We start from the raw sequence: 27,095 nt of genomic DNA, 5'->3' as shown, positions 1-27,095 counted from the left end.
AAATTATTTTTAACGTTGTTGAGTAATGCACACATCCAGCCTTGCTTCCTTCAATCAAACTGAGAAAATGCCATTTGTTTACGCCTGGGAGATTTTGCAGTATTTTAGCATTCCCTCCAGCGTCTAAATATGAAATGCGATGGCGAAATAACAGCCCACGAGAAAGTGAGTAACAATATATATTGTTTGACAGATACAGTACCAAACACACAGACACACAAACACACACACATATTTTGGACCTCAATCCTTTAACTTTGGCAGAACAAGGGAGGAGGAGGAGTAGATAGATAAATAGAGAATAAGAAAAAGAGAAGGAGAAGGAAAATGAGAAGCAGGAGGAGAATGAGGAGGAGGAGGAGGAGGAGGAGGAGGAGAAAAGGAGGAGATAGACAAGAAGGAAAAGAAGGAGAAGGAACATGTAGAAGGAGGAGATGATAGACGAGGAGGAGGAGGAGGAAGAGATATACAATGAGGCAAAGAGAAGGAGCAGGAGAAGGAGGTAGACAATGTGGAGGAGGAGGAGAAAAGAAGAAGAGAAAAGGAGGAGGAGGAAAATGTAGAAGGATGAGAAGATAGACAAGGTGGTAGAGGAGGAAGAGATAGACAATGAGGAAAGAAGAAGGAGACAGAGATGGAGAAGGAAAAGGAGAAGAAGGAGACAGACAATGAGGAGGAGGAGATAGACAATAAGGAAAAGAAGGAGAAGGAAAATGAGAAGAAGGAGGAGAAGATAGATAAGGAGGTGGGATAGACAATGAGGAGAAGAGAAGGAGAAAGAGGAGGAGAAGCTAGACAAGGAAGAGGAGAATGCAGGACTGTAGTCTAACTCTGCCCACTGCCAGCAATTCGATCCTCACCGGCTCACAATTGACTCAGCCTTCCATCCTTCCGAGGTGGGTAAAATGAGGAGCTGGATTGTTGGGAGCAAGAAGCTGACTCTGTAAACCGCTTAGAGAAGGCTGTAAAAGCATCTGTGAAGCGGTATATAAGTCAAAGGGCTATTGCTATTAAACTCCCAGTTCGCTGGTTCTTCTTGTCCCAATCAAATTGAATCACCATAGCATCAGAACATCCTGTTCTGACATTTTGGCCCACCCCAGTGAGGAGCAGCCATAAAAAGATGGCTAGGTTAAGCTATCTTTGTTTATTTCTTATGGAGATTGCTACCCCTGGTGTCCAAACGAAATCTCCAGAGTGACTCAATTCAGTGCATTTCTTGATGCAAGACCCAGCAGCAGGAACTGTGCCAAGGATAAGCTTGCAATTAAACATGCAAACAAGCCAACAATTGAGATAAACCTTATCGAAACAATTTCTGTTCTTTAATTGATAAATCTTCAAGCCACGGAGACAGCATGGTTTTTAAGCAAAGAAAAGGAGGAACCACCGAGAAATGTGGGTGAATTTCAATCTTGGGAGAAGGACAAACTATTTTTAATCTAAACGAGAAGTGTCTGGAGATTGAAACACTGGATGAGTTCCTATAAGCAGGTAAGATGATGGCTTGACTACACCCACACATCCTGGTTTGTTGGGTAAGTATTCATATTTGGTTTGTTTGCAGCTTAGCACCATATATAATGTGGATAAGATCAGTAACAAAGGTTCAGTAATGAAGATATCGAATAAACACTAGAGAAACCACAGTTCCAGTTGTGCCAAAGGTGCTTTTTCAAAAGGCAACTGGATTTTGTTTTTGCTTGAAATTTCCTTGAAGTTCTTTTGCTTCTCATCTGAGAACCTCCTTCAGAACTGAAATAGCTTCTTGGATGAGAAGGGAAACCTTTTTGAGAAAAAACAAAATCCAGTTGCCTTCTGAAGAACTGAAGGAGCTTCTTGGATGAGAAGTGAAACCTCTTCAAGGAAAAACAAAATCCAGTTGCCTTCTGAAGAACTGAAGGAGCTTCTTGGATGAGAAGCGAAACCTCTTCAAGGAAAAACCAAGTTCAGTGGCCTTTTGAAAAAGCACCTTTGAGACAACCATGACCTGGATGACTGAGAATCTCTGTGGACATGGTCCCAGATCATCTTCAAACTAATGTTTTGACCAGTTATTGGTTGAGTAGATAAACAGCTCCACCATCTTTTAAGCTGGTTAAGGGCTGGGGATGAAAAGGAGTGCTTTGCAAAGGGGCAACAGTGACAAGATGGCAAAGTAAGAACATGCTTGAAAGTAAGTTCCCATCTTACATATGTGTTAGTCGTTCCTGACTCTAGGGGGCGGTGCTCATCTCCGTTTCAAAGCCGAAGAGCCAGCGCTGTCCGGAGACATCTCCAGTGTCATGTGACCAGCATGACTAAACACCAAAGGTGCACAGAACGCTGTTTCCTTCCCACCAAAGGTGGTTCCTATTTTTCCGTGGCACGACAAAACCGCGCTCGTCAAAATAGCGGTGAGAAAACCGTGTCGCTAAAGTCGCGACGTCATCACCGCGTGTCATCACCGCCGCGACAACAGTGCGGCGACAGAAGGGCGCTTTAAAACAGCGTGGTGGCAGAAAGCCGATTTAAATTAAGGTAAGGGTTAGGATTAGGTTTAGGGGTTTGCTTTAAGTTTAGGGTTAGGGTTAGGGTTAGGGTTAGGGTTAGGGTTAGGGTTAGGTTTAGGTTTAGGTTTAGGTTTAGGTTTAGGGTTAGGTTTAGGGTTAGGTTTAGGGTGCTGAGTGCTTCGGAAGGCGCGGATTTGCCCTCCGTGATTATGTCATCGCGGTAGGGTTGCGTTTTTCCTTAGTGCTTAGGATGGCACGGATTTGCCCTCCGCACTTATGTCAGCGCGGATAAGGGCTTCGCAGTTTTGTGGTGGAACCCTATTTTTCTACTTGCATTTTTACATGCTTTCGAACCGCTAGATTGGCAGAAGCTGGGACAAGTCACGGGAGCTCCCTCTGTTACGCGGCGCTAGGGATTTGAACCACCGAACTGCCGACCTTTCGGATCGACAAGCTCAGTGTCTTAGTCCCTGAGCCACCCTAAGAACATCTTTACTGCGTTTCAATGAAAGTCCAGAACAAGCGATCAAAACTGGTTTACAGTTACTTACGTGTCCACGAACGTCCGACTGAGATCCGAGATGAGAAACGAAGGTCCTTTCTGAAACGGGGGCTCCCGGGAGACTTTGTAGTGGATGGGACGGCACTTTTGACACTGCGAGCTCTGCGGGACCGAAGTGATCATAGCAGCATCGATCTCCAGTTGTTCGTCCAAGGTATAAATCTGAATGCCCTGCACTTCGTCCTTCATCTTCTCCGTATCCAGTCGGATGGTCATGGGGACGTCACAGAAGAAGTTCTGAGGCCCAAGCGAAATGTTCTCCCCACCCGCCATCAGCAGCTTGACGTCGTTGATGGCTTCTTTGGAGTCCCACTCAGGGGAAACGTACGTCACCCAGATGGTCAGGGATTCGGGGATGACCGGATATTGGAACTGGAGCTGAAGGTAGCATCCTTGAGGTTCGGGGCAAGCCGGTGGGACAGTCTGCTTGATAACCGCTGAGTTGGGAGTCCACGTTCGGACATCAGGCTTACACGGCTGTTCTACATCTGGGTGTCCTTGAGTAAAGGAGAAGAAAAAGGAAGAATGGAATCAAACTTGCAGGAAACCTACCCAAACTTGGGACCCTAAAGATTCTCCAAGACCTTGCTCTAACAATCCATATAAATGAATGAAAGCTACCTTCATTTTCTAGGATTGAGGATCTCCAACTTTGGCAACTAAGACTTATGGACTTCAACAGATTGATTGGGGGGGGGGGTTGGACTAGATGTCCTACAAGGTCCCTTCCAACTCTGTTAATCTGTAAAGGATATTGCAACTAGGATGATGAGGGGACTGGAGACTAAAACATATGAGGAACGGTTGCAGGAACAGGGCCTGGCTAGTCTAGGGAAGAGAAGGACCCGGGGAGACAGGATAGCAGTCTTCCAATATTTGAGGGGCTGCCCCAGAGAGAAGGGGGTCAAGCTATTTTCCAAAGCACCTGAAGGCCAGACAAGGAACAATGGATGGAAACTGACCAAGGAGAGATTCAACCTGGAAATAAGGAGAAATTTTCTAGCAGTGAAAACAATCAACCCATGGAACAGAAGTTTGCCTTCAAAAGTTGTGGGAGCTTCATCCCTGGAGGCTTTCAAGAAGAGACTGGGCTGCCACCTATCAGAAATGATGTAGGGCTTCCTGCTTCGGTGGTGGGGGGGGTTGGACTAGATGACCTACAAGGTCCCTTCCAACTCTGTTAATCTGTAAAGGATATTGAGACTCTAGAAAGAGCGCAGAGAAGACCAACCAGGATGATTAGGAGACTGGAAACTAAAACATACGAGGAACGGTTGCAGGAACTGGGCATGGCTGGTCTAGTGAAGAGAAGGACCAGGGGAGACAGGAAGGTCGTATTTTTGGGGGGAAGACACTAGTAGCCCTGCAGTCTAGAAGAAGGGTTGGACTAGAAGACCTCCAAGGTCCCTTCCAACTCTATTCTCTATTCTTATTTTCAGGATTATTCTAGAAAGTGGGGAAAGTTTCGGTTTCAACCACTGAAATCACACATACGATAACCCAGCCTCCTTTTTTTCCCCAACCGCTTTCCCCAACAAGCTCCAAAAGCCAATTTGGGGAGGGGTGGGGGGGACAGAAGCACAGAGTTTCGTTTTGTTTTGAAAAGAAAAAACTGCATGAGGTCATAAAAAAATAGGCAACCCAGGTTGACAAAAGCAGATGAAAGCGAAACAGATGTCAAAGGAGGAGACAATGGAGAAGAAGAGCAACAGATAATTTTGGCTGCCGTTGCAAAGAGATTATGATTATTATTTTTTTGCACCACTTCGGAAGAAACTGAGTGAACAAAAATCCTATTTTTTTTTTTAAAAAGGCAGGTTTTGATTACTAACACGGCCCAGGAGGAGATAAAAAAAAGGGCTCCGCACTTAATTATAAATTGGTTGCTCATCCTTCACTGCTACTCCGCTGATTGCATTTTTCTCTCCGCCAGATTTGTCATCCTTCCTAGATATTAATTATGCTGTCGGAAGAGGCTTCCAAACCTTTATTTGCAGGAATGGTTGATGCAGGGGAGTGCATTTGCGTGCCCACCGTGCCACCCGTCCTCCATCCCCACCCTTTGCCCAGGTCGGTAACTTGAGGCTGACCTTCAGCTCCACGGGGGCTCCAGTGTCCTGATGGGTCGCATGGCATCGGCGAAGAGGCACTGGAAGCGTATTGCACCAGAATCCGTTCTTCCCCGCACAGCTCACATGATGATCCCACTTCTCTAGGTGGCCAGGAAGGGAAAGGAGGAAATGCTCCAACTTAGTAACAGTTGAACATTCATTCATTCATTCATTCTTTCTTTCTTTCTTTCTTTCATTCCTCCCTCTGAGTCCTTCCTTCATTCCTTTCTCCCCTCCCTTTCCTTCCTCTCTTCCTCCTTACCTACCTCAGATTCTTTCCTCCCTCCCTCTCTTTTCTTCCTTCCTTCCTCTTTCTCCCTCCCTCCCTTCTTTCCTTCCTCTTCCTTCCTTCTTTTCTTCTTTACTTCCTTCTTTCCTTTCTCTTTCTTCCTTCCTTTTCCTTCCTTCTTCTCTTCCTTCCTTTTTTCTTTCTTTCACTTCTTGTTTCCTTCCTCTTTTTCTCTCCCTCCCTCCCTTCTCCTCCTTCCCTTCCTTTTCCTCCCTTGAACGTGATTCAATGAATCACATTCTAAGCCCAGACTCATCAGGCCGACATCAGCTTCGGAGACAAAACATTGCCCTTGCTACTCGGGTTTCCACATCCCTCTCCCCTGAGAGAGATGGAAATCAGGATTGAAAAATGAAAGGCCCATCAATATCCTGCTCAAACATCTCCTTGAATCAGAAAATCTGTACTATGTGAATTATTACCTTGGAAGAAGAAAAGCAAAGGAGAAGGAGGAGAAGCAGGAAGATGAAGAAGAAGGAGAAGGAGGGAGGAGGTGGAGAAGAAGCAGGAAGAAGGAAGAAGAAGGAGAAAAAGATGAGGAGGGGGAGGAAGGGGAAGAGGAGGAAGAGAGGAGGAGGAGAAGGAGAGGAAGGAGGAGGAGGAGGAGGAGGAGGAAGAGGAGGAGGAGGAGGAGGAGGAGGAAGAAGAAGAAGAAGAGGAGGAGGAGGAGGAGGAGGAGGAGGAGAGACAACAGACATGAATATCACTGCTCTGTTGATGGAAAGTATGTTGGGGTGATGCACCCCAACTTGCTTTTTTTAAATCTCCAGGGGGACTGTTGATTGAAGGACTAGGGGAGACATGATAGCAGTGTTCCAATGTTTCAGTGATTCCATTGTTTGGGGCAGCCACCTTCTAGGGAGCTGCCCCAAAGAAGAAAGGGTCAAGCTATTCTCCAAAGCCCCTGAGGGCAGAACAAGAAGCCACAGATGGAAACTAATCAAGGAGGGAAGCAACCTGGAATTGGGGAGAAACTAACAGTGGGGACAATTAACCAGTGGAACGGCTTGCCTCCAAAAGTTGTGTGTGCTCATCTAAAGTTTCAACGCATATTAATTGCCAGCTGAGATTAACGCTAATTTGCAGGAATGAACAAAAGGGTCGGTGATAGGATAGGATAGGGTAGGGTAGGAATAGGAATAGGAATAGGAATAGGAATAGGAATAGGAATAGAGTAGAGTAGAGTAGAGTAGAGTAGAGTAGAGTAGAGTAGAGTAGAATAGAATAGAGTAGAAAAGAAAAAGAGATTGGAATGGAATAGAATAGAATAGGGAATGGGAATAGAATGGAATAGAATAGGGAATGGGAATGGGAATAGAATAGAATAGGGAATGGGAATAGAATAGAATGGAATGGAGTGGAATGGAATAGAATAGGGAATGGGAATAGACTAGAATAGAATAGGGAATGGGAATAGAATGGAATGGAGTGGAATAGAATAGGGAATGGGAATAGAATGGAATAGAATGGAATAGAATAGGGAATGGGAATGGGAATGGGAATAGAATAGAATGGAATGGAGTGGAATGGAATAGAATAGGGAATGGGAATAGAATAGAATAGAATAGGGAATGGGAATAGAATGGAATGGAGTGGAATAGAATAGAATAGGGAATGGGAATGGGAATGGGAATAGAATAGAATAGGGAATGGGAATAGAATGGAATGGAATGGAGTGGAGTGGAATAGAATAGGGAAGGGAAATAGAATAGAATAGGGAATAGAATAGAATAGAATAGAATAGAATAGAATTCTTTATTGGCCAAGTGTAATTGGACACACAAGGAATTTGTCTTTGGTGCAGATGCTCTCAGTGTGCATAGTTTACAGTTTCAATAATAAGACGTTTAAGCAATTCCCTCCCTTCAGTCTTCAGGGGGAAAAGATTTATTTATCCAAGACTAGGTGGGGGGGAACCTTAGAAAATGATGACATCATTGCAGGAGAATTTTCCCTTTGATATCTCCAGGTCATACCTGCTCCATGGGGGAAAAAAAACCCCAAACCCTCCCAATGGCAGGGTCTGCAAAAGAAAACTTGAGTGTTGATTTAAGGTTTTTTGTTATGAAATCTTAGCTCGGGCTGGCTGGCAATTGGATGTCATTTAAGTATCCATTTGCCGTGGCTTAATAAAAACAGACTGATGGAGGCTGAAGAGGGACCTCAGGACTGGCGTCTTTCATTACACAACAATTAGCCTTCGATCAGCAGGCCTCTTAATAGACAGATTGAATTTATGGCGTGTACAATCGCCCACCTTATGAAATATAAATTGAATGCACATTGCCTGGCCTCCATTGAGGCCCAAGGAAGGGGAAGTTGAGAATGAAACCTGCAATGTGGGTGAGGGATAGCAATAGCCCGTAGACTTATAAACCGCTTCATAGTGCTTCACAGCCCTCTCTAAGCGGTTTACAAAACCAGCCTCTTGCCCCCAACAATCTGGGTCCTCATTTGACCCACCTCGGAAGGATGGAAGGCTGAGTCAACCTTGAGTTGGTCAGGATCGAACTTCTGGCAGTGGGTAGAGTCAGCCTGTAAAAAGACCAAGAGCCAGCGCTGTCCAAAGACGTCTCCATGGTCATGTGGCCGGCATGACTCAACGCCAGAGGCGCATGGAACACTGTTACCTTCCCACCAAAAGCGGTTGCTATTTTTTCTACTTGCATTTTTTTATGTCCTTTTGAACTGCTAGGTTGGCAAGAAGCTGGGACGAGTCACGGGAGCTCACTCGGTTATGAGGCGCTAGGGATTCGAACTGCCAAACTGCCGACCTTTCCTGATCAACAAGCTGAGCATCTTAGCCACTGAGCCACCATGTCCCTCAATCAGAAGGGGAACAGCCATCCAACAACATTCAGAACTCAATCCTTCCGTATCATTGACAGCTTTCAGAGCTGATATTCACACGTCGTCCCACCCATTCACCTTTCAAAGAAGTGTTGGTCAATGGGTGGAAACCACTCCAGAGTAATGGAAGCTTCCGTCCGGTCCACAATCTGAGGCGTGATGGCAATGGGGGCTGGCTTCTTGATATGTTGCCAGCTTTGATAGACTAGATCAAGGTAGCAGTGCATACGGGCAACCTGGTTTGGGGTGAAGGAATTGGTGCAGTCATCATCTAGAGTAGCAAACGCCATCGAAAAACAGGAGAGAGTCAGAGAGAGAGAGAGAGAGAGTTAAGACTTAATACAACAGGATTTCCCCAGTTTTCTATCTGAATACTGCTAGCAGCTTTCTGAACTCAGCCAAAGTTGAAGTGCTACGTCTTAGGTAAAGCAAACCCTTGCACATCTGTGTGAGTCGTTTCCAGCTCTAGGGAGCAATGCTCATCTCCGCTTCAAAGCCAGAGAGCCAGCGCTGTCCGAAGACGTCTTCGTGTTCATGTGGCCAGCATGACTAAACGCCGAAGGTGCACAGAACACTGTTACCGTCCCACCAAAGGTGGTTCCTGTTTTTCTACTTGCATTTCTTACATGCTTTCGAACTGCTAGGTTGGCAGAAGCTGGGACGAGTCACAGGAGCTCACTCCGTTACGCGGCGCTCGGGATTCGAACTGTCGACCTTTCTGATCAACAAGCTCAGTGTCTTAGCCACTGAGCCACTGTAACTATGTCTTCGTTGGTCTATAAAGCTTGCTTCTTGCTGAGCTGTGTTTCGGAAGACCTGACCCAAATGTCCATGTTATGATCTTCCAATGCTACCTGCTTCCCAAGGATTATTTTCCTCTTCCCACTCTGGACCACAGGTGTTTATACCTTATATCTGAATGCAGCTTTGAGCAACCTGTGAACTCCAGATATTATGCAACATTGCCTAAAGCCAGCCTTGGCTACTTGAAGACACATTTCAATTCCCGGCATTCCCCAGCCAGCACGGGGGAATTCTGGGAGTTGAAGTCAACAGGCCTTCAAGTTGCCAAAGTTTTTTTTTTGAAAAGTTTTTTTATTGTTTCAATTAAACAGAAAACACACACACAAAAAAAGAATCATCCTTCATTACATCTTGTAGAAAATGTGTCAATTGGTTACAAATACATTTCGTCCGTTTCTTCCACAATCATTACATATACTTCATTCCTATTGAATTGTACATTTTAAATCAAAAATCTTTATGTGTTTTACTATCAATGTACCACAATTCTCATTGAACTACAATTATTTTATCTGAAATCATTTGTATTTAAAGACACAACCACCTACTGGCATTCATTCGCAATTTCAATGAACCTCCAATAACATTACACCTTTATAACATATTCTGAAACAAAACCAATTAATAAGATATCTAAGCATTCCTCCCCCTTCCCCCCTCCAACTCACTATTTAAAGCTTATATCCAAAAAAAAAACCAACAACTTTGGATTGTGCAGAAATGGACAAATTAACACTGAAATTAAAAGATAAAGAAGAATCGGAATATTATGAAATTTGGAACAATTGGTACAAATAGATCTATACTAGTCCCCCTTTATTTATTTATCAGCACAAATAAAACACAAACACACACACACACACACACACACACACACACACATATATATATATATATATATATATATATACACACACACACACATAGAACTGTGTATAAATATGCGTAAATATAGAAGCGAAATATTATATACATGTACAGGTATGATAACATAATAATGTTGATGTAATGACTGTAAGGTGTTGTAGAAGGGGAAAAATAATAAAAAAAATCTGCTTAAAAATCAAATAAAATAAAGCTTATATCCAATTCGCTTTTACCAATATAACACATGTATATATCATTAAACACCATCCATTAACATTTCCTTGTTATTATTGTAGTTAACCAAAAATTATTTACTATTTATATCACCTCTCCTCTCATCAGGCCCAAAAGAATGTTTGAAGTTGCCAAAGTGGAGATACGTCCGAAGGTCTAAAGCCCACAAGGATTCCAGCTGGTGAAATAGTTCTTACCTGCGTAGCTCATAAAGTTGTTGAACGGTGTATTCTGGAAGTTGCGGAAGCCGCACATGTTACTGTTAGCCGGGGGGTCAGCGCAGGTTTTGTGGGTTGGGGTAGGGTTGGTATCGTGGCAGAGATCGCCCGTCTCGAAGGAGGGCTCCGTTTCCATGCACGGGTCGCTGCAGGAGAAGATCTCCGACACCCCCTTAAAGACGTGGTAGAGCCCGAGGCTGTGTCCGACTTCATGGATCATGGTGTGGGTGTGACCCGCAACGCCATAGAAGGCAGGATTCAGGACGATGCCTCCTGCGTGGACGAAAAGGAGGAAGCAACATTCAGTGGTGGGATTCAAATAATTTAACAACCGGTTTTCTGTCCTAATGACCAGGTGGGTAGGTGGGGCTTAGTGGTCATGTGACTGTGTGGGTGTGGCCAACTCAACATCACTCAGGTCGATAGGCGCTTCGCCTTAGCTGTTACAATGTAATAAGGGTTAACTGGAGAGGCAGTTTAGGTAAGCAGGGCAATAAAGATGAGGCTAGAAACAACACCAGAATGTTTCCTTCCTGCCTTCCTTACAGGATTAGCCCTGTAAAGCGGAAAAAAACCAAAAGAAGATTTCTTTCAACAACCGGTTTTCTGAACCTCTTAGAAAGTTAAGAACCGGTTCTCCCGAATAGGTATGAGCTGGGTGAATCCCACCACTGGCAAGGTTGTTCCATGCTTCAGAAACATTGTGGAAGCCTATATGGATTAATAATTAATAATGGAAAACTATTCTTGGAACTCTGGATGATTGGTGACATTATGGTCAATTGAAAATATGGATGTATATTACAAATTAATGGGGATTCTTTGTTCTAACTTCCGCTTTTTCTCCTTGGAGATAGGTGATATTATAATACTTTAAAGACTTATTGTTATTGGATAGATAATTATGAATTCAAGGAAATAAGGATTGTCACAAATGAAAGAATATTAATGGTAATTTGAACACATAATGCTCAATGACAGCGAAATATTCAGTTATGTTTAATGCAAAACCTGTGATGTTATTCTTAATCTTAAGAATTGATGCACCAAAACTTGTAACCGAATGACATGCTTGATGAAATGGAGGAAAAAATTTTTTCCCCCTTGCTCTTGTTTTGTATGTGTTTTTTTTTAAGAAAAAGAATAAAAATATATAATAAAAATAAAGAAAAAAGAAACATTGCGGAAGAAAAGAACACACAAATATACAAGACTTGCGTGGTGGTCACAGGCCTACCAACAGCATTTGCAATAAACTTCCTTTGGATGGGGACAAAATGAATTGTGTGGATCCCAGTTTTTGAGGCTTGCTCCCTTGAGCCCTAAGCAATGCCATCGCTCAGATTAGTGGTGGGATTCAAAAATATTTCACTACCAGTTCCGTGGGGGGTAGTTTGGTGGGTATGGCACGGGAAAGATACTGCAAAATTCCCATTTCCACCCCACAGTCACCCAGTTACCTTTCATGCCTAAGGCAGGACTAGAACTCACCATCTCCTGGTGATTGGTCCAAAGTCCCCCAGCCGGCTTTTATGGCTAAGGCAGGACTAGAATTCACTGACTCCTGGTGATTGGCCCAAAGTTTCCCTGCCAGCTTTCATAGCTAAGGCAGGGCCAAAACTCCCCAACTCCTGGTGATTTGGCCCAAAGTCAACCAGTTACCATTCATGCCTAAGGCGGGACTAGAACTCACCATCTCCTGGTGATTGGCTGAAAGTCACCCAGCCAGCTTTTCATGGCTAAGGCAAAACTAGAACACACTGACTCCTGGTGATTGACTCAAAGTCACTCAACCAGTTTTCATGTCTAAGGCGGGACTGGAATTCAGCATCTCCTGGCGATTGGCCCAAATTCACTCAGTTGGCTTTTGTGCCTAATGTGGGACTAGAACTTAACCATCTTAGCCTGGCACCTTCACCCCCTAGACCAAACTGGACCCAATTCCTGGATACCATCTCTTGGGAATATAATACTCCCAAGCGATGGGATGAGAATCCGAACGGAATCCAAATGAGTTATGGGGTTGTTGTTTTTTTGCAACAGATTCACCCCGTATCGTAATTCGTCTTATCTTCCCCAGTTATATTTTCTTCTCCTCTTGTTCATAGCTTTGGAGTTTGGTTTTTTTTCTTTTGTTTATGTTTCTCGTTCTTTCTGACGGTTGGAGATATTGGGAGAGAAGAGGGGAAAAAAAACCCCGCATCTCCCTGAACGGAGGAGATAAACATCGCAGTACAGGCTGGCACAATTTTTATCAGGGCCAAGGAGCCGAGCAGGTTGTTAAGATTCTTCTGTCTGTTTGACGGAAAGGGGTGGGTAGTTTTGTGGGGAGTGGGAGAGAAGAGGAAAGGATCCGTATATTTTTCACCGCTGTCAAAGGTCTAAATCAATTACCCCTTTTTTCCCCATTTGAAAGTGAAAGAGGGAGATCGGGGGTTTTTTTGTGTGTGCACACGTCCCGATGATAATGTATTCCAAAGTTAAGATCTGGACAACAGAACATATTTCATTTTGCTTTCTTATTAAAGAGATATTGGATTTAGAGCACGGGTGGGGGAAAGGGGGCAGGGTTTTTTTCTCAGCGAGAAGGGGGCAAAGAAGGTGTCCAAACAGGAAATTAATTCTCTCTATTATTGGGCGGTTTTTTCCCCCTCCTTCCTTCCTTCCTTCCTTGGGAGCGGACTTCAAACTGATGGTACAATAATTAGAATTGGTGCCATCACAGATAAATTCAGTGAAGAGACTCTCCCTTTGAACAACAATTAATGGAGTGGCGTGGAATGGATGGGGAGGGAAAGGAGTGGAATGGAATGACATAGAGAACATGGAATGGAATGGAATATAATAGAATAACAATTGGAATAGAATGGAATGGAATAACAATTGGAATGGAATGGAATGGAATAGAATAGAATGGAATGGAATAGAGAACATGGAATGGAATAGAATAGAATGGAATGGAATAGAGAACATGGAATGGAATGGAATAGAATAGAATGGAATGGAATAGAATAGAATAACAATTGGAATGGAATGGAATAGAATAGAATGGAATGGAATATAAAACATTGAATGGAATGGAATATAATAGAATAACAATTGGAATGGAATGGAATAGAATAGAATGGAATAGAGAACATGGAATGGAATTGAATATAATAGAATAACAATTGGAATGGAATGGAATAGAAGAGAATAGAATGGAATAGAGAACATGGAAAGGAATGGAATAGAATAGAATAACAATTGGAATGGAATGGAATAGAATAGAATGGAATGGAATAGAGAACATGGAATGGAATATAATAGAATAATAATTGGAATGGAATGGAATGGAATAGAAGAGAAGAGAAGAAAAGAGAATGGAATGGAATAGAGAACATGGAATGGAATGGAATAGAATAACAATTGGAATGGAATGGAGTGGAGTGGAGGGAGCGGAGCAGAGCAGAGCAGAGCAGAGCAGAGCAGAGTAGAATACAGAGTAGAGTAGAGTAGGGTAGAGTAGAGTAGAATATAGAGTAGAGTAGAGTGGAGTGAAGTGGAATGGAATGCAATAGATTAGAATGGAATAGAATTCTTTATTGGACAAGTGTGATTGGACACACAAGGAGTTTGTCTCTGGCACAGAAGCTCTCAGTGTACACACAAATAACAAAGTGGCACATCAGAAGACACCAATTAATAGAAGGCAATAGGAAAGATGAGAAGGATAAAAGCAATACAGCCCTACTATATGGGCAAATATACTTAGACATATAATGACAGTGCTGTGTGAATTGGGGTTTAGCAAAGAGATGGCATGGGAGAAAAAATTGTGTCCAGTTATTTCGACACACAATGCCCTAGAGTGTCGTTAAAACCTTTTATGTCCAGGATGCGAGGGGTCTGTAGATATTTTCACAGCCCTCCTTCTGACTCGCACAATATACAGGTCTTCGGTGGAAGGCAGGCTGGTTGCAATTTTTTTTGTCTGCGGTCCTAACTATCTGTTGAAGTCTCTACCTGTCCTGTTTGGTTGCTGTACTATAACCAAACAGTTATAGAGTTAACAGATTAACAGAGTTGGAAGGGACCTTGTAGGTCATCTAGTCCAACCCCCATCCCAAGCAGGAGACCCTCCACCATTTCTGACCAATGGCAGTCCAGTCTCTTCTTGAAAGCTTCCAGGGATGAAGCTCCCACAACTTCTGAAGGCAACTTCTGTTCCATGGATTGATTGTTCTCACTGTCAGAAAATTTCTCATTTCCAGGTTGAATCTCTCCTTGGTTGGTTTCTTTCTTGATTTCTTTCTTTTTTCTTCCCCTTCCTCTCTCCCTCTCCTCCCTCCCTTCTTCTTTCTCTTTGTCTTACAAATGACAGACTCAATAATTCCTCTGTGGAACTGTATCAGCAACTCCTTGGTCAGCCTCAGCTTTAATTACACCTTAAAAGGGAGGATGAGCATCTGGCAATGTCACCAAGACATCTGATAAATCCAGCAGGAGGTGCTAGAAGAGAGCATAATGTTAATCGGTCCAAATAGCCAGCTATTGGGATTGAAATGTTCTGTACCTCTTTGGCTGTTACACGGTTAACTGGATAACAGAGTTGGTAGGGACCTTGGAGGTCTTCTAGTCCAACCCCGTGCTCAAGCAGGAGACCCTATAACATTCCAGACAAATGGCTATCCAGACTCTTCTTGAAAGCCTCCAGTGATGGAGCTGCCATGATTTCTGGAGGCAAGTTGTCCCACTGATTAATTGTCCTCACTGTCAGAAAATTTCTGATTGTATTCTAGGAGTTCTTAGTTCTCCTTTTGGTCCCTCCTGTGACTAAAGTTGAAATAGAAGGTAAATACAAGTGAGGTTGCTCTCTAAATATATTTCTCCCATCCAGTCACCCAGCTCAGCTATGTTATTAGTCAGGTCCTTTGGGATCCAGGGCAAGGCAAAACATTTTATATTTATCAGACTGAGTTGTGCATCACATGAACATTTCATCTTGGAGTTTAACCCATCCTGGGAGGTCTATGGAGATTCTGAGTCATCTAGGGCAATAGCAATAGCAATAGCAATAGCAGTAGACTTATATACCGCTTCATAGGGCTTTCAGCCCTCTCTAAGCGGTTTACAGAGAGTCAGCATATTGCCCCCAACAATCTGGGTCCTCATTTTACCCACCTCGGAAGGATGGAAGGCTGAGTCAACCCTGAGCCGGTGAGATTTGAACCGCTGAACTGCTGATCTAGCAGTAGCCTGCAGTGCTGCATTTAACCACTGCGCCACCTCGGCAGGGGTCAGCAAACTGCGGCTCTGGAGCCGCATGCGGCTCTTTCCTCCCTCTGCTGCGGCTCCGTCACCAGTCAGCGCTACAATTTTGAGAGGAGCTTCCGGTGGGGGGGGGGAGGAAGAGAGAAGCACAGTGCACCAGGAGAAGACTCTATGGCAAGGGGAGGGTTTTCCAGTTGTCTCCACAATTGATAGGGCTTCCGGTTAGGACAGGTAGAAGAAAAAGGACGCTGCGCTAGGAAGAAGCTCTATGGCTGAACTTCCAGTCAGCTCCAGAATTGAACAGGGAGGCTTCCGGTTAGGACCTTTGCGGCACCCGGTGGTTTCTTTTCTGCAGGAAACGGGTCCAAATGGCTCTTTGAGTGTTTGTGATTTTTCAAAAGGCAACTAGACTCTGTTTTTCCTTGACCACATTCTGCTTCTCATCCAAGAAGCTTCTTCCGTTCTGATGAGTTCCGGAGTTCTCCAGAACTGAAGAAGCTTCTTGGATGAGAAGCGAGACGTCTTCGGAGTGGAAAAAGCAAAGCCCGGTTGCCTTTTGAAAAAGCACCTTTGAGCCATCCTGGGAAGCAGCATGCCAATGTTGGCATAAAGGCTCTTTGCAAAATTCTTCATCCCATTTGTACCCAGATAAGTTGGGTGGATCTCTTCTTCGACTTTTCCAACAATGGCTTCCCACCTCTGCTTTGGGTTTTGAGTTCCTTTATGGTGTCTTCTCTTGAGACATGCACCATATTTTTTGGAGTATAAGATGCACCTTCCTCCCCCACCAAAAAAGAGGATGAAAATTTAGGTGTGTCTTATACACTAAATGTAGCCCGCCATCCTCCACCCTTTCACCTCTGCCTCCCAGCGGTTTACTTCCTTGCAGCAAAGGGGGAAAATGGGGCTTGCGGAGGCTGCAATAGGCTATAACAGTCCCTGCAGCCTGAAACAACTGATGTTCGGGAGGCTGCTCAAACTGAAAGTGAAACTTGATGTTTGCTCCACATGGCAAATTGCTGGGAGGCAGAGGCAGATTTTTTTTTTTCTTGTGCTGATCAGCACAAAGCCCCTCTCCAGCCAGGCATTGGCTTCATCGGTCGTAAAACAGCCCTTTTTTCGGTGCCGTCACCATTAGTTCAGAAGGTCACTTAAATGAACTGGACCATCTAACCACTGCACCACCGCTCTGCCTTACCCAAGTGCACCAAGGCTTCTTTGTCCCAAGGAAAGGTGGCCATGCCAGCCAGCTCTTCTTCCGAGGAATTGGCGAAGAAGATGTTGAGATGTGTTGAGCCGTTCAGGTTCAGCCTGTTTTTGAGTTCCTTGACATCTAAGTAGGCCCTGGAAGAAGAATAAGAAAGGCTGGTTAGCATGCTAATGTAGCTCGTTATCATGCCTGCGTCAGGTGTATCTAACAGACCTCAACTTCTCAGTGTGTTGTAGCCTGCCAACAGCCAGCAGAGCTGGCAGCAGAGCCGGAGAGTGAGGAGGTTGGGGAGGAACCTGGGCCAGTCCTGGAGTCTGGGGAAGGCTCTGATGGGGGCTCTGTGTCAGAGGCAGAGAGGGGTCCATGGCCGTCTGACAGTTATCAGCTGCCTTCAGTGAGGCAGAAGAACAGCTGGAGCCTGTTCCCAATGTGTGCATGCACAGAGTTGCCAGGCGAAGGGAACAGCTAAAGAACAGGGGTCGACTTGGGAGTAAGGCTACAGGGGGACGGTGAATGGCCCCTCCCAGAGGAAATAAAAGAGGAGTGAAAGGGGAGTGGGCTTTTGCAGGAAACCATTCATTAGTTCAAGTGGTGGGTTTCAAAAATTCTTTGAACCTACTCTGTGGGTGTGGCCTCCTTTGTGGGAGTGGCTTGCTGCCCATGTAACCGGATGGGAGTGGCTTGCCGCCCATGTGACCGGATATGAAGATGCCGACGACACTTGTCAGAACCACCTTAAATTACCTCACACACAGCACTGGCCTGCATAAGAATATGATGCAAACTTGTTTTTTAAAAGGCATCTTTGGTTTGCGTTAAAACAACTTCAACACACGCAATGTTCTGATTGCACCACAAGCGCAGGAGTCATCCTTACCTTTCACAGAGGCACTGAGTTTTATAAATATGAGCATGATAGTGTAGAATAATCATATCCAAGGACCAGTGGTGGGTTTCAAAAAATTTTGGAACCTCTTCTGTAGGTGTGGCCTGCTTTCCGGGTCCACTGGTGGAACCTCTTCTCACCGGTTCGGTAGATTTGACGAACCGGTTTTACCGAATAGGAGTGAACTGGTAGGAACCCACCTCTGATTAGTTGGTTTCAGGAGTGTGGGTCCACTCTTTCCTTGCACAGCACCACGTTTGGAAAATATTTACATGGCAGCTTTCCAAGATAGATAAGGTCTGTGGTCATAACCTCAGCTTTAAAAGACTGTTTGCTGAAGGTGAATGAGAGGAATTCACATTCGTTTAATAAAAGGGGTTTTGTCGGGACCAGGAATCTGCTTTGTGCTTTTTTAGGGAAGCCTAGGTCAGAACAGTGTGGTTGTTGGAACTCTTGTCTTGCCCCATTCAATCTATCTTTAGAGGATGAGTCAGAAATCCAGGTTTTTAAGACATCCATTTGTCCAGGAGGGTCAAATTTAAGGTCTCCTGACTTGGACAAAAGGTTTGACTAGAAGACCTCCAGGATCCCTTCCAGTACACCCCTAAGGCTGTATATTTCTTTCTATCTATCTATCTATCTATCTATCTATCTATCTATCTATCTATCTATCTATCTATCTATCCATCCTTCCATCTATCCTTCCATCCCTGTATCCCTCCATCTACCTATCTATCCCTCCATCTATCCTCTATCCATCCATCCACCTATCCACCTATCCATCCATCCATCCATCTATCCACCTCTCCAACTATCCCTCCATCTATCTATCTATCCCTCCATCTATCCCCCATCTGTTCAACGATCCATCTATCCATCCATCCATCCATCCATCTATCCATCCATCTATCTATCCCCCCATCTATTCAACCATCCATCTATCCATCCATCCCTCCATCTCTCCATCCCTCCATCTATCTATCTATCCCGCCATCCATCCAGGGTTGTATATTTCTATGCAGATTGCCTAATCTTTCCAGGGTTCGAATCAGCCGGCTGCAATACATACCACCCTTCAAATGCCTCACCCTGATAAATGGGGAACATCTACAGCCTGATGCAATGGCAGAACGTGTTACGGGAAGTGACTATATCAAGAAAAATGCTTCAGTGACATATGATCCTGGAACATTCCTGGAGCTGCTGATGTACTGGATCTGTCCCGCGACCACGACGGAGGAGAGATTTTTCCTAACAATCAGCCGCTTACTCACAGGTTAACAAAGAGCTGCCATGAGGAAGAAGCTCCGAGTTGCTCTTCTCGTTTTACCTTATTGCTAGCATAGGGGTGGGGGAAAACACCTGAATATCAACGCCGTTCCTGTAACCGGGATTCAGCACCAACATTTAAAAATAAAGGAATATTAAAACAAAGGATGCTTGCTCCTGGGGAGGAAAGCTACGGCAAATCTAGACAGCCGACTAAAAAGCAGAGACATCACCCTGCCAATCAAAAGTATTTAGTATTTTTAGTATTTTATTGGAATTTATAGGCCGCCCTTTTCCCTGAGGGGACTCAGGGCGGCTTACAATCAAAAAGGGGGGGGGGGTGCAAATACAAAAACAAAAACAGTAGGTGAATAAAATAAGACAATAAAAACACAACTTGCATTCAACATTCAACACTCGGGTGGGGCGAGTTAGGAACTTATCCCCAGGCCTGACGGGATAGCCAGTTCTTGAGGGCTGTGCGGAAGGTCTGTACAGTGGTGAGGGTGCGAATCTCGACGGGGAGGTCGTTCCACAGGGTCGGAGTGCGTCTAGTCAAGGCTGTGGTTTCCCCAGTTGCAATGGATGGCTGTGAAGGTTGGACCATAAGGAAGGCTGAGCGCCAAAGAATGGAGGCCTTTGAACTCTGGTGCTGGAGAAGACTCCTGCAAGTCCCTTGGACTGCAAGGCCATCCAACCAGTTAGTCCTAGAGGAGATCAACCCTGACTGCCCTTTAGAAGGGCAGATCCTGGAGAGGAGACTCAAAGACTTTGGAAGGACTCCCTGAAGAAGATGCTGGGAAAGATGGAGGGCAAAAGAAGAAGGGGACGGCAGAGAAGGAGGTGGCTGGATGGAGTCACCAAAACAGTCGGCATGAGCTTAAATGGAGTCAGGTGGCTGGGAGAGGACAAGAAGGCCTGGAGGAACATTGTCCATGGGATCATGATGGGTCAGACACAACTTTGCGACTAACAACAACAACAAAATAAAGGAAAAATAAAGGCGGCAGTTGCCATGTTCATTTCTCCCACCTCCTTGTTCAAAGAAACTTCCTAAGGGTGAGGACAATTAACCAGTGGGCCAGCTTGCCTTCACAACTTGTGGGTGCTCCAACACTGGAGCTTCTCAAGAGGAGAATGGACAGCCATCTATCTGAAATAGCCATAGCGCTTAGATGTATATAGCGCTTCACAGCGCTTTACCGCCCTCTCTAAGAGGTTGATGATCGAACTCCAGACTGTGAGCAGAGTTTGCCTGCAATACTGCAGTCTAACCACTGCACCATCACAGCTCCTAATGCAACATCTGATTAGCTACACCAATAGCAATAGCACTTAAGACTTATATACCGCTTCACAGTGTTTTACAGCCCTCTCTAAGCGGTTTACCGAGTCCCCCAACAGTCTGGGTCCTCATTTTACCCACCTCGGAAGGATGGGAGGCTCAGTCAACCATGAGCTGGTGAGGATCGAACTCCTGGTGGTGGGAAGAGTCAGTGTGCAATACTGCATTCTAACCATTGCATCACTACATAAGAAAGGAAGGATGGATGGATGGAAGGAAGGAAGGAAGGAAGGAGAAAAGGGAAGAAGAAAAAGAAAGAAGGAAGGAAGCAATAGCAGTAGCATTTAGACTTATATACCACTTCAAGGTGCTTTACAGCCATGTCTAAGTGGGTTAGCAGAGTCAGCCTCTTGCCCCCAAGTATCTGACTCATCTTACTCCCTTCTGTGGAATCAGACCTTCATTCTGTCTAAGCCAGTCTTGGTAACTCAACAAAGTTTCAAGCAAGAATTGTCCAATCTGAACTTGGATGCTTCGGTATGCAAAATAGATGCTCAGCCATTAAGTTACACTCCCTCACCTTATAGTCATAACACCTTAGAGGCTTATGCCACCAGGCACAAACTTTTGGGCTTGGACAACCCAGAACTCTGCCGCCTACAGTCTGACTTAAGCATAGTACACAGAATTGTCTGCTACAACGTCCCACCTGTCAACGGCTACTTCAACTTCAACCGCAATAACACACGGGCAAACAATAGATACAAACTCAAGGTCAACCGCTCCAAACTCGATTGCAGAAAATACGAGTTCAGCAACAGAGTGGTCAACGCTTAGAATGCTCTACCTGACTCCATTGTTACACCCTCAAACCTCAACTAAGCTTCAACCTCAAACTGTCTACCGTGGACCTCACCCCGTTCCTAAGAGGTCCGTAAAAGGGGGCTTGTATAAACGCACCAGCGTCCCTTCCGTCCGTGTCCTACTGTCCCCCATTTATTTGTACTCCTTCCCTTTGTTCATTTCCACGTTTATCTTACAGCTGCTATCTTGTACCTGTTTGACAAACTAAATAAAGTTTTAAAACAAAATAAAATAGCGAAGCATTCTCCACGGAGAAGAACCAGGTTATGTGGGCTGTTTAAGGTGGAACATTTCCAAGCCAATCTGCTCCACTGCTCTGCTCTCCTGGGTTCCTCGAATTCTTTTCTGGAATTCCATCCCCAGGAGGAAATGAGAAGCTACAAGAACTGGCAAGCCACCAAGAGGTTTTTCCAGTCCTCCTCCAAGGACTCTCCAAGGAAGGGGTGGGGGGAAACAAAGCAAGGGAGAATGAGGTTTCCACAATGCCGTGATTGCTCACACACACATTTTTCTCGCTGGTTACACCAGCCTTCCTCACCGCTCCCCCCCCCACCTGCTGATGAAGTCATCAAGTTGGAAATAGCTTTGGGCTTGGCGTCCCCAGCCCCTTCTTTGGCTGAATCATGAAAGCTACCTCCCTAGGCAGGGAACCAAGAAGACGAGGGTATTTTCCTCGCAGGCTGGGCTTACTTCATGGAACGGTAGCTGTCTCCTGGAGATTGCAGCTCAGCTACGAATGGTCCTATTCTTTCTTTTCATTGTTATTATTATTTTATTCATTAACCTTTTGAATGCAGTGCATTGTCAGGGTATATCATTTACAGGAGAGAAGCGAAGAAAATAATAATAATAATAATAATAATAATAATAATAATAATAATAATAATATTAAAACAGCAACAAACTGTGGGAACATCAGCCTGAAAAAGTCACAGAAAATCAGATGGTCAAGATCTTGTGGGATTTCTGTATACAAACAGACAAAATACTGGCGCATAATACACCAGACATCACACTGGTTGAGAAAAATAAGGTCACAATCATAGACATCGCAATACCAGGGGATAGCAGGGTCGCCGAGAAGGAACATGAAAAAATCGCAAGATACCAGGACTTAAAAATCGAAATTCAACGACTATGGCACAAACCAGCAGTGATAATTCCAGTGGTAATTGGCACACTGGGTGCTATTCCAAAAGCACTGGAATTTCATTTAAAACAGTTAAAAATTGACAAAATTGGTTGCCAACAGCAGTGAGGTGACACGAGGCTGGATCCAAGCGGTTGTTGTGGCATCTCTTCGGGAGGGGCACTTCCCCACCGAGCTTAAGGCAGCGGTGGTGAGACCCCTTCTGAAGAAACCGTCTTTGGATCCAGCTGTTCTTAATAACTACCGTCCAGTCTCCAACCTTCCCTATGTGGGGAAGGTTGTTGAGAAAGTGGTGGCCCTCCAGCTTCAGCGTACCTTGGAGGAAGCAAACTATCTTGACCCCTTCCAGTCCGGCTTCAGACCAGGTTACAGCACAGAAACCGCTTTGGTCGCATTGACCGATGATCTCTGGAGAGCTAGGGATGGAGGCTTTGCGTCCATCCTGGTTCTCCTTGACCTCTCAGCGGCTTTCGATACCATCGACCATGGTATCCTTCTGCGACGACTGCGGGAGGTGGGAGTGGGCGGCACTGTCTTGCAGTGGTTCTCCTCCTACCTCTCGGACAGGTCGCAGTCGGTGTTGGTGGGTGGGCAGAGATCGTCCCCAAGGCCCCTAACATATGGGGTGCCACAGGGGTCGGTCTTGTCCCCCCTCCTATTTAACATATACATGAAACCGCTGGGCGAGATCATCCGGAGGCACGGGATAAAGTATCACCAATATGCGGACGATACACAATTGTATCTGTCCGCCCCGTGCCAACTCAATGAAGCGGTGGACGTGATGAACCAGGGTCTGGAAGCTGTTAAAGACTGGATGAGAGCAAACAAACTGGTGCTCAACCCAGACAAGACCGAGTGGCTGTTGTGTTTTCCTCCCAATAATTTGACCACCGTACCATCAATCAGGCTGGGGGGACAAAACTTATACCCCTCAGATAGGGTCCGCAACTTGGGAGTCCTCCTGGATCCACAGCTGAGTTTTGATCACCATCTATCGGCTGTGACCAGGGGGGCATTTCCCCAGGTTCGCCTGGTGCGCCAGTTGCGGCCCTACCTGAATCGGGAGGCTCTCACGACAGTCACTCGAGCCCTTGTGATCTCTAAGCTGGAATACTGCAATGTGCTCTACATGGGGCTGCCCTTGAAGAGCACCCGGAGACTTCAGCTAGTACAGAACGCAGCCGCGTGAGTGATTGTGGGCGCATCTCGGTTCGCCCACATAACACCTATCCTCCGCGAGCTGCGCTGGCTGCCTGTAGATCTCCGGGTGCAATTCAAGGTCTTACTTACCACCCATAAAGCGCTCCATGGTAGTGGATCTGACTATCTGAGAGACCGCCTCCTGCCAATAATCTCCCTGCGTCCCATCAGATCGCATAGAGCGGGCCTCCTCCGTATTCCATCCGCCAGTCAGTGCCGACTGGCGACCACCCGGAGGAGAGCCTTCTCAGTTGCTGCTCCGACGCTATGGAACAATCTCCCCGTGGAGATTCGTACCCTGACCACAGTCCAGGCCTTCCGTACAGCCCTCAAGATCTGGCTAGCCCGTCAGGCCTGGGGATAAACTCTTCTGCCCCTCCCGAATGCTGAGTGAATGTTGTGTTTTAGTACTTTTTAGTTATTTCACGTTTTTTTTCTGTATTTTGTCTTTCACTCCCCTTCCCTTATTATTGTAAGCCGCCCTGAGTCCCCTCAGGGAAAAGGGCGGCCTATAAATGCTAAATAAATAAAAAATAAAATAAATAAATAAATCACCATCAGTCAAATGCAAAAAGCCGCACTGCTTGGATCTGCACGCATATTACGAAAATACGTTACGACATCCTAGGCCCCTGGGTGGGGCCCGACTAATAACCAATGCCAAATCCGGCGAAACAACTGGCCGCTGTGATACAATTGTATAATAATAATAATAATGAAACATGAAACTGTTCATCACATACTCAGCTGCTGTAAAAAAATCGCGCAGACTGATTATAAATTGTGGCACAATTCAGTAGCACAAATGATCCATTGGAATTTGTGCAAAAATTATAATATTAAAACAGCAACAAACTGGTGGAAACATCAGCCTAAAAAAATCACCGAAAATCAGATGGTCAAGATCTTGTGGGATTTTCGCATACAAACGGACAAAATACTGGCACATAATACACCAGACATCGCACTGGTTGAGAAAAACAAGGTTACGATCATAGACATTGCAATACCAGGTGATAGCAGGGTCGATGAGAAGGAACATGAAAAAATCGCAAAATACCAGGACTTAAAAATCGAAATTCAACGACTATGGCACAAACCAGCAGTGGTAATTCCAGTAGTAATTGGTACACTGGGTGATATTCCAAAAGCATTGGAATTACATTTAAAACAGTTAAAAATTGACAAAATCACCATCAGTCAAATGCAAAAACCGCACTGCTTGGATCCGCACGCATATTACGAAAATACGTTACGACGTCCTAGGCCCCTGAGTGGGGCCCGACTAATAACCAATGCCAAATCCAGCAAAACAACTGGCCGCTGTGATACAATTCTGTTATAATAATAATAGTAATATCCATATACATGTAGCAGTAACAACAGTAGTAATGTAACTTTGGAGATTCACTCCGGAAAATAAAAATGTTTTGATCAAATCGTGTCATTGCTTTCACAAGTCAAATGGAGACATCAAATTGGATTGGAAGATGTGGATCAATTTGCATGAGCTAATGGACTCCTGTGTAACAGAAGGATACAATCAAGACCAAGGGAGGTACTAACACCACTCTATACAGCCCTAGTAAAACCACACCTAGAGTACTGCATCCAGTTTTGGCCACCACACTATAAAAAAGAGGTTGAGACTCTAGAAAAAGTACAGAGAAGAGCAACCAAGATGATGAGGGGACTGTTGCCTAAAACATACAATGAACGGTTGTAGGAACTGGGCCTGGCTAGTCTAGGGAAGAGAAGGACCAGGGGAGACAGGAGAGCAATCTTCCAATATTTGAGGGGCTGCCTCAGAGAGGAGGGGGGCAAGCTATTTTCCTGAAGGCCAGACAAGGAATAATGGATGGAAACTGACCAAGGAGTGATTCAACCTAGAAATAAGGAGGAATTTTCTGACAGTGAGAACAATCAACCAAAGGAACAGAAGTTGCCTTTGGAAGTTGTGGGAGCTTCATCCCTGGAGGCTTTCAAGAAGAGACCGGACTGCCGTCTGTCAGAAATGGTGTAGGGTCTTCTGCTTGGGTGGTGGGGTTGGACTAGATGACCTACAAGGTCCCTTCCAACTCCGTTAATAAGGCAGAAAAACAGAGTCCACTTTCTTTTTTCCAGGGATGCCAAAGAGAGGGGAAATTGGCCGGATGATCTTGGCATCAGTTGAAGCTCAGACTGATTTCATGGAGAATTTTAATCATGAATACTTTATTGTCGCTGGTTTCCTTATTCTATTTGAAGGAACAGAAGGAGTTGACTCACAGATCAGGGCAGAACAAGCTGCTAACATGCACTGGCAGGGAAAAAGGGGGAGAAAAACTTTCTATCAGCCTCCAAGAATCAAACACCACCCTTCCCTTTCGTGAAGTTAACATTACTACATCTTTTGGTCTCGTCTCAAAGCAAGAGATTTCTTCCTGGCCTGGAAATAACTTCACAGGTCTCCCTTCTTTTTCATCAGGCTGTTCTATCTTTTGGCGAACGTCTTCTATTAATAGCCTTCCTTTGGGTGGCTATTAAAAAACACAGAAGTTTTGATCAAGAGCAAGGGAAAGTCTCTCCCTCTCTCTCCCTCCCTCTCTCTCTCTCTCCCTCTCTTGGTTTTTTTTTTTTTTTTACATTTTTATTTTAGTAAAAGTACTATAAGCGCCCGAAGGCAAGCTGTTGTGAGATCACACAGCTTGAAGGTTTTTCCTGTCTCGGAAGCCGGACGAAATGACGCCATCGAAAACAATTGCCAAAACAGGATGGGAAACTCTAAGCTAAATCTGGGAGGGTCACATTGGGGCGGGGGGGGGGGACTTCAGTCTATATGGGGCTTATGGGTCAGGATATGATTCTACCCGCTTGCAAAATCTCAATTTCACCCCTCCTGTTGAAAATATGTAAGAAGCCCAGATCTACTTCGATTGCTGGATCGATCGTCACAATTATGACAGGGGCTCGGTCACTGGAAGTTTTTAAGAAGAGAGTGGATAGACCAGGGCTTGGCAACCTGCGGCTTCGGAGCTGCATGTGGCTCTTTCATCCCACTGCTGCAGCTCCCTGTTGCCAGTTGGTGCCACAATTTTGAGAGGAGCTTCCGGTTAGGGGAGGAAGCACAGTGCAGCTGGAGGAGACTCTATGGCAAGGGACGGTTGGCTCTACAATTGATAGGGCTTTCGGTTAGGACAGGTAGAGGAAAAAGGATGCCGTGCTAGGAGGAGACTCTATGGTGGAGGGAGATTGGACTTCCAGTCAGCAGAGGAAAAAGGACGCACAAGGAGGAGACTCTATGGTGGGGGAACCAGACTTCGGGTCGGCTCCAGAATTGAATGGGGGGCTTCGCGTTAGGACCTTTGTGGGTTTTTGCATGTTTAAGGTTGATGGTCCCTGGGATAGACATTTGTCTGGAATAATATAGGATTTCCTGCCTGAGTAGGGGGTTGGATTAGAAGACCTCCAAGGTCCCTTCCAAGTCTGTTATTCTCTATTCTCTTCCCCCCCCCTGAAAATGGAGCAGTCTGGAAGGAGGCAAAATGCTCCTGATCTATGACAGCAGT

At 45.1% G+C, this 27,095-nt stretch overlaps 1 protein-coding gene across 1 annotated transcript in view; it reads right to left on the bottom strand.

Moving 5' to 3' along the window:
- Nucleotides 1–3,039: 3,039 nt before the first annotated feature.
- LOC116523354 (pappalysin-1-like) overlaps nt 3,040–27,095 on the bottom strand; it is a 29,228-nt gene continuing 5,172 nt past the window's right edge. The window contains exons 3-7 of the mRNA XM_032238452.1: nt 16,879–17,024; nt 10,407–10,700; nt 8,383–8,575; nt 5,145–5,266; nt 3,040–3,551 (exon numbers count right to left, since the gene is read on the bottom strand). Of these exons, the coding sequence (XP_032094343.1) occupies nt 3,040–3,551; nt 5,145–5,266; nt 8,383–8,575; nt 10,407–10,700; nt 16,879–17,024 (1,267 nt within the window). The remainder of the gene's footprint in view (nt 3,552–5,144; nt 5,267–8,382; nt 8,576–10,406; nt 10,701–16,878; nt 17,025–27,095) is intronic.

The sequence above is a fragment of the Thamnophis elegans genome, unplaced genomic scaffold, assembly GCF_009769535.1.
Source record: "Thamnophis elegans isolate rThaEle1 unplaced genomic scaffold, rThaEle1.pri scaffold_195_arrow_ctg1, whole genome shotgun sequence".
NCBI lineage: Eukaryota > Metazoa > Chordata > Lepidosauria > Squamata > Colubridae > Thamnophis > Thamnophis elegans.
This window is presented reverse-complemented; position numbering and strand designations above follow the sequence as displayed.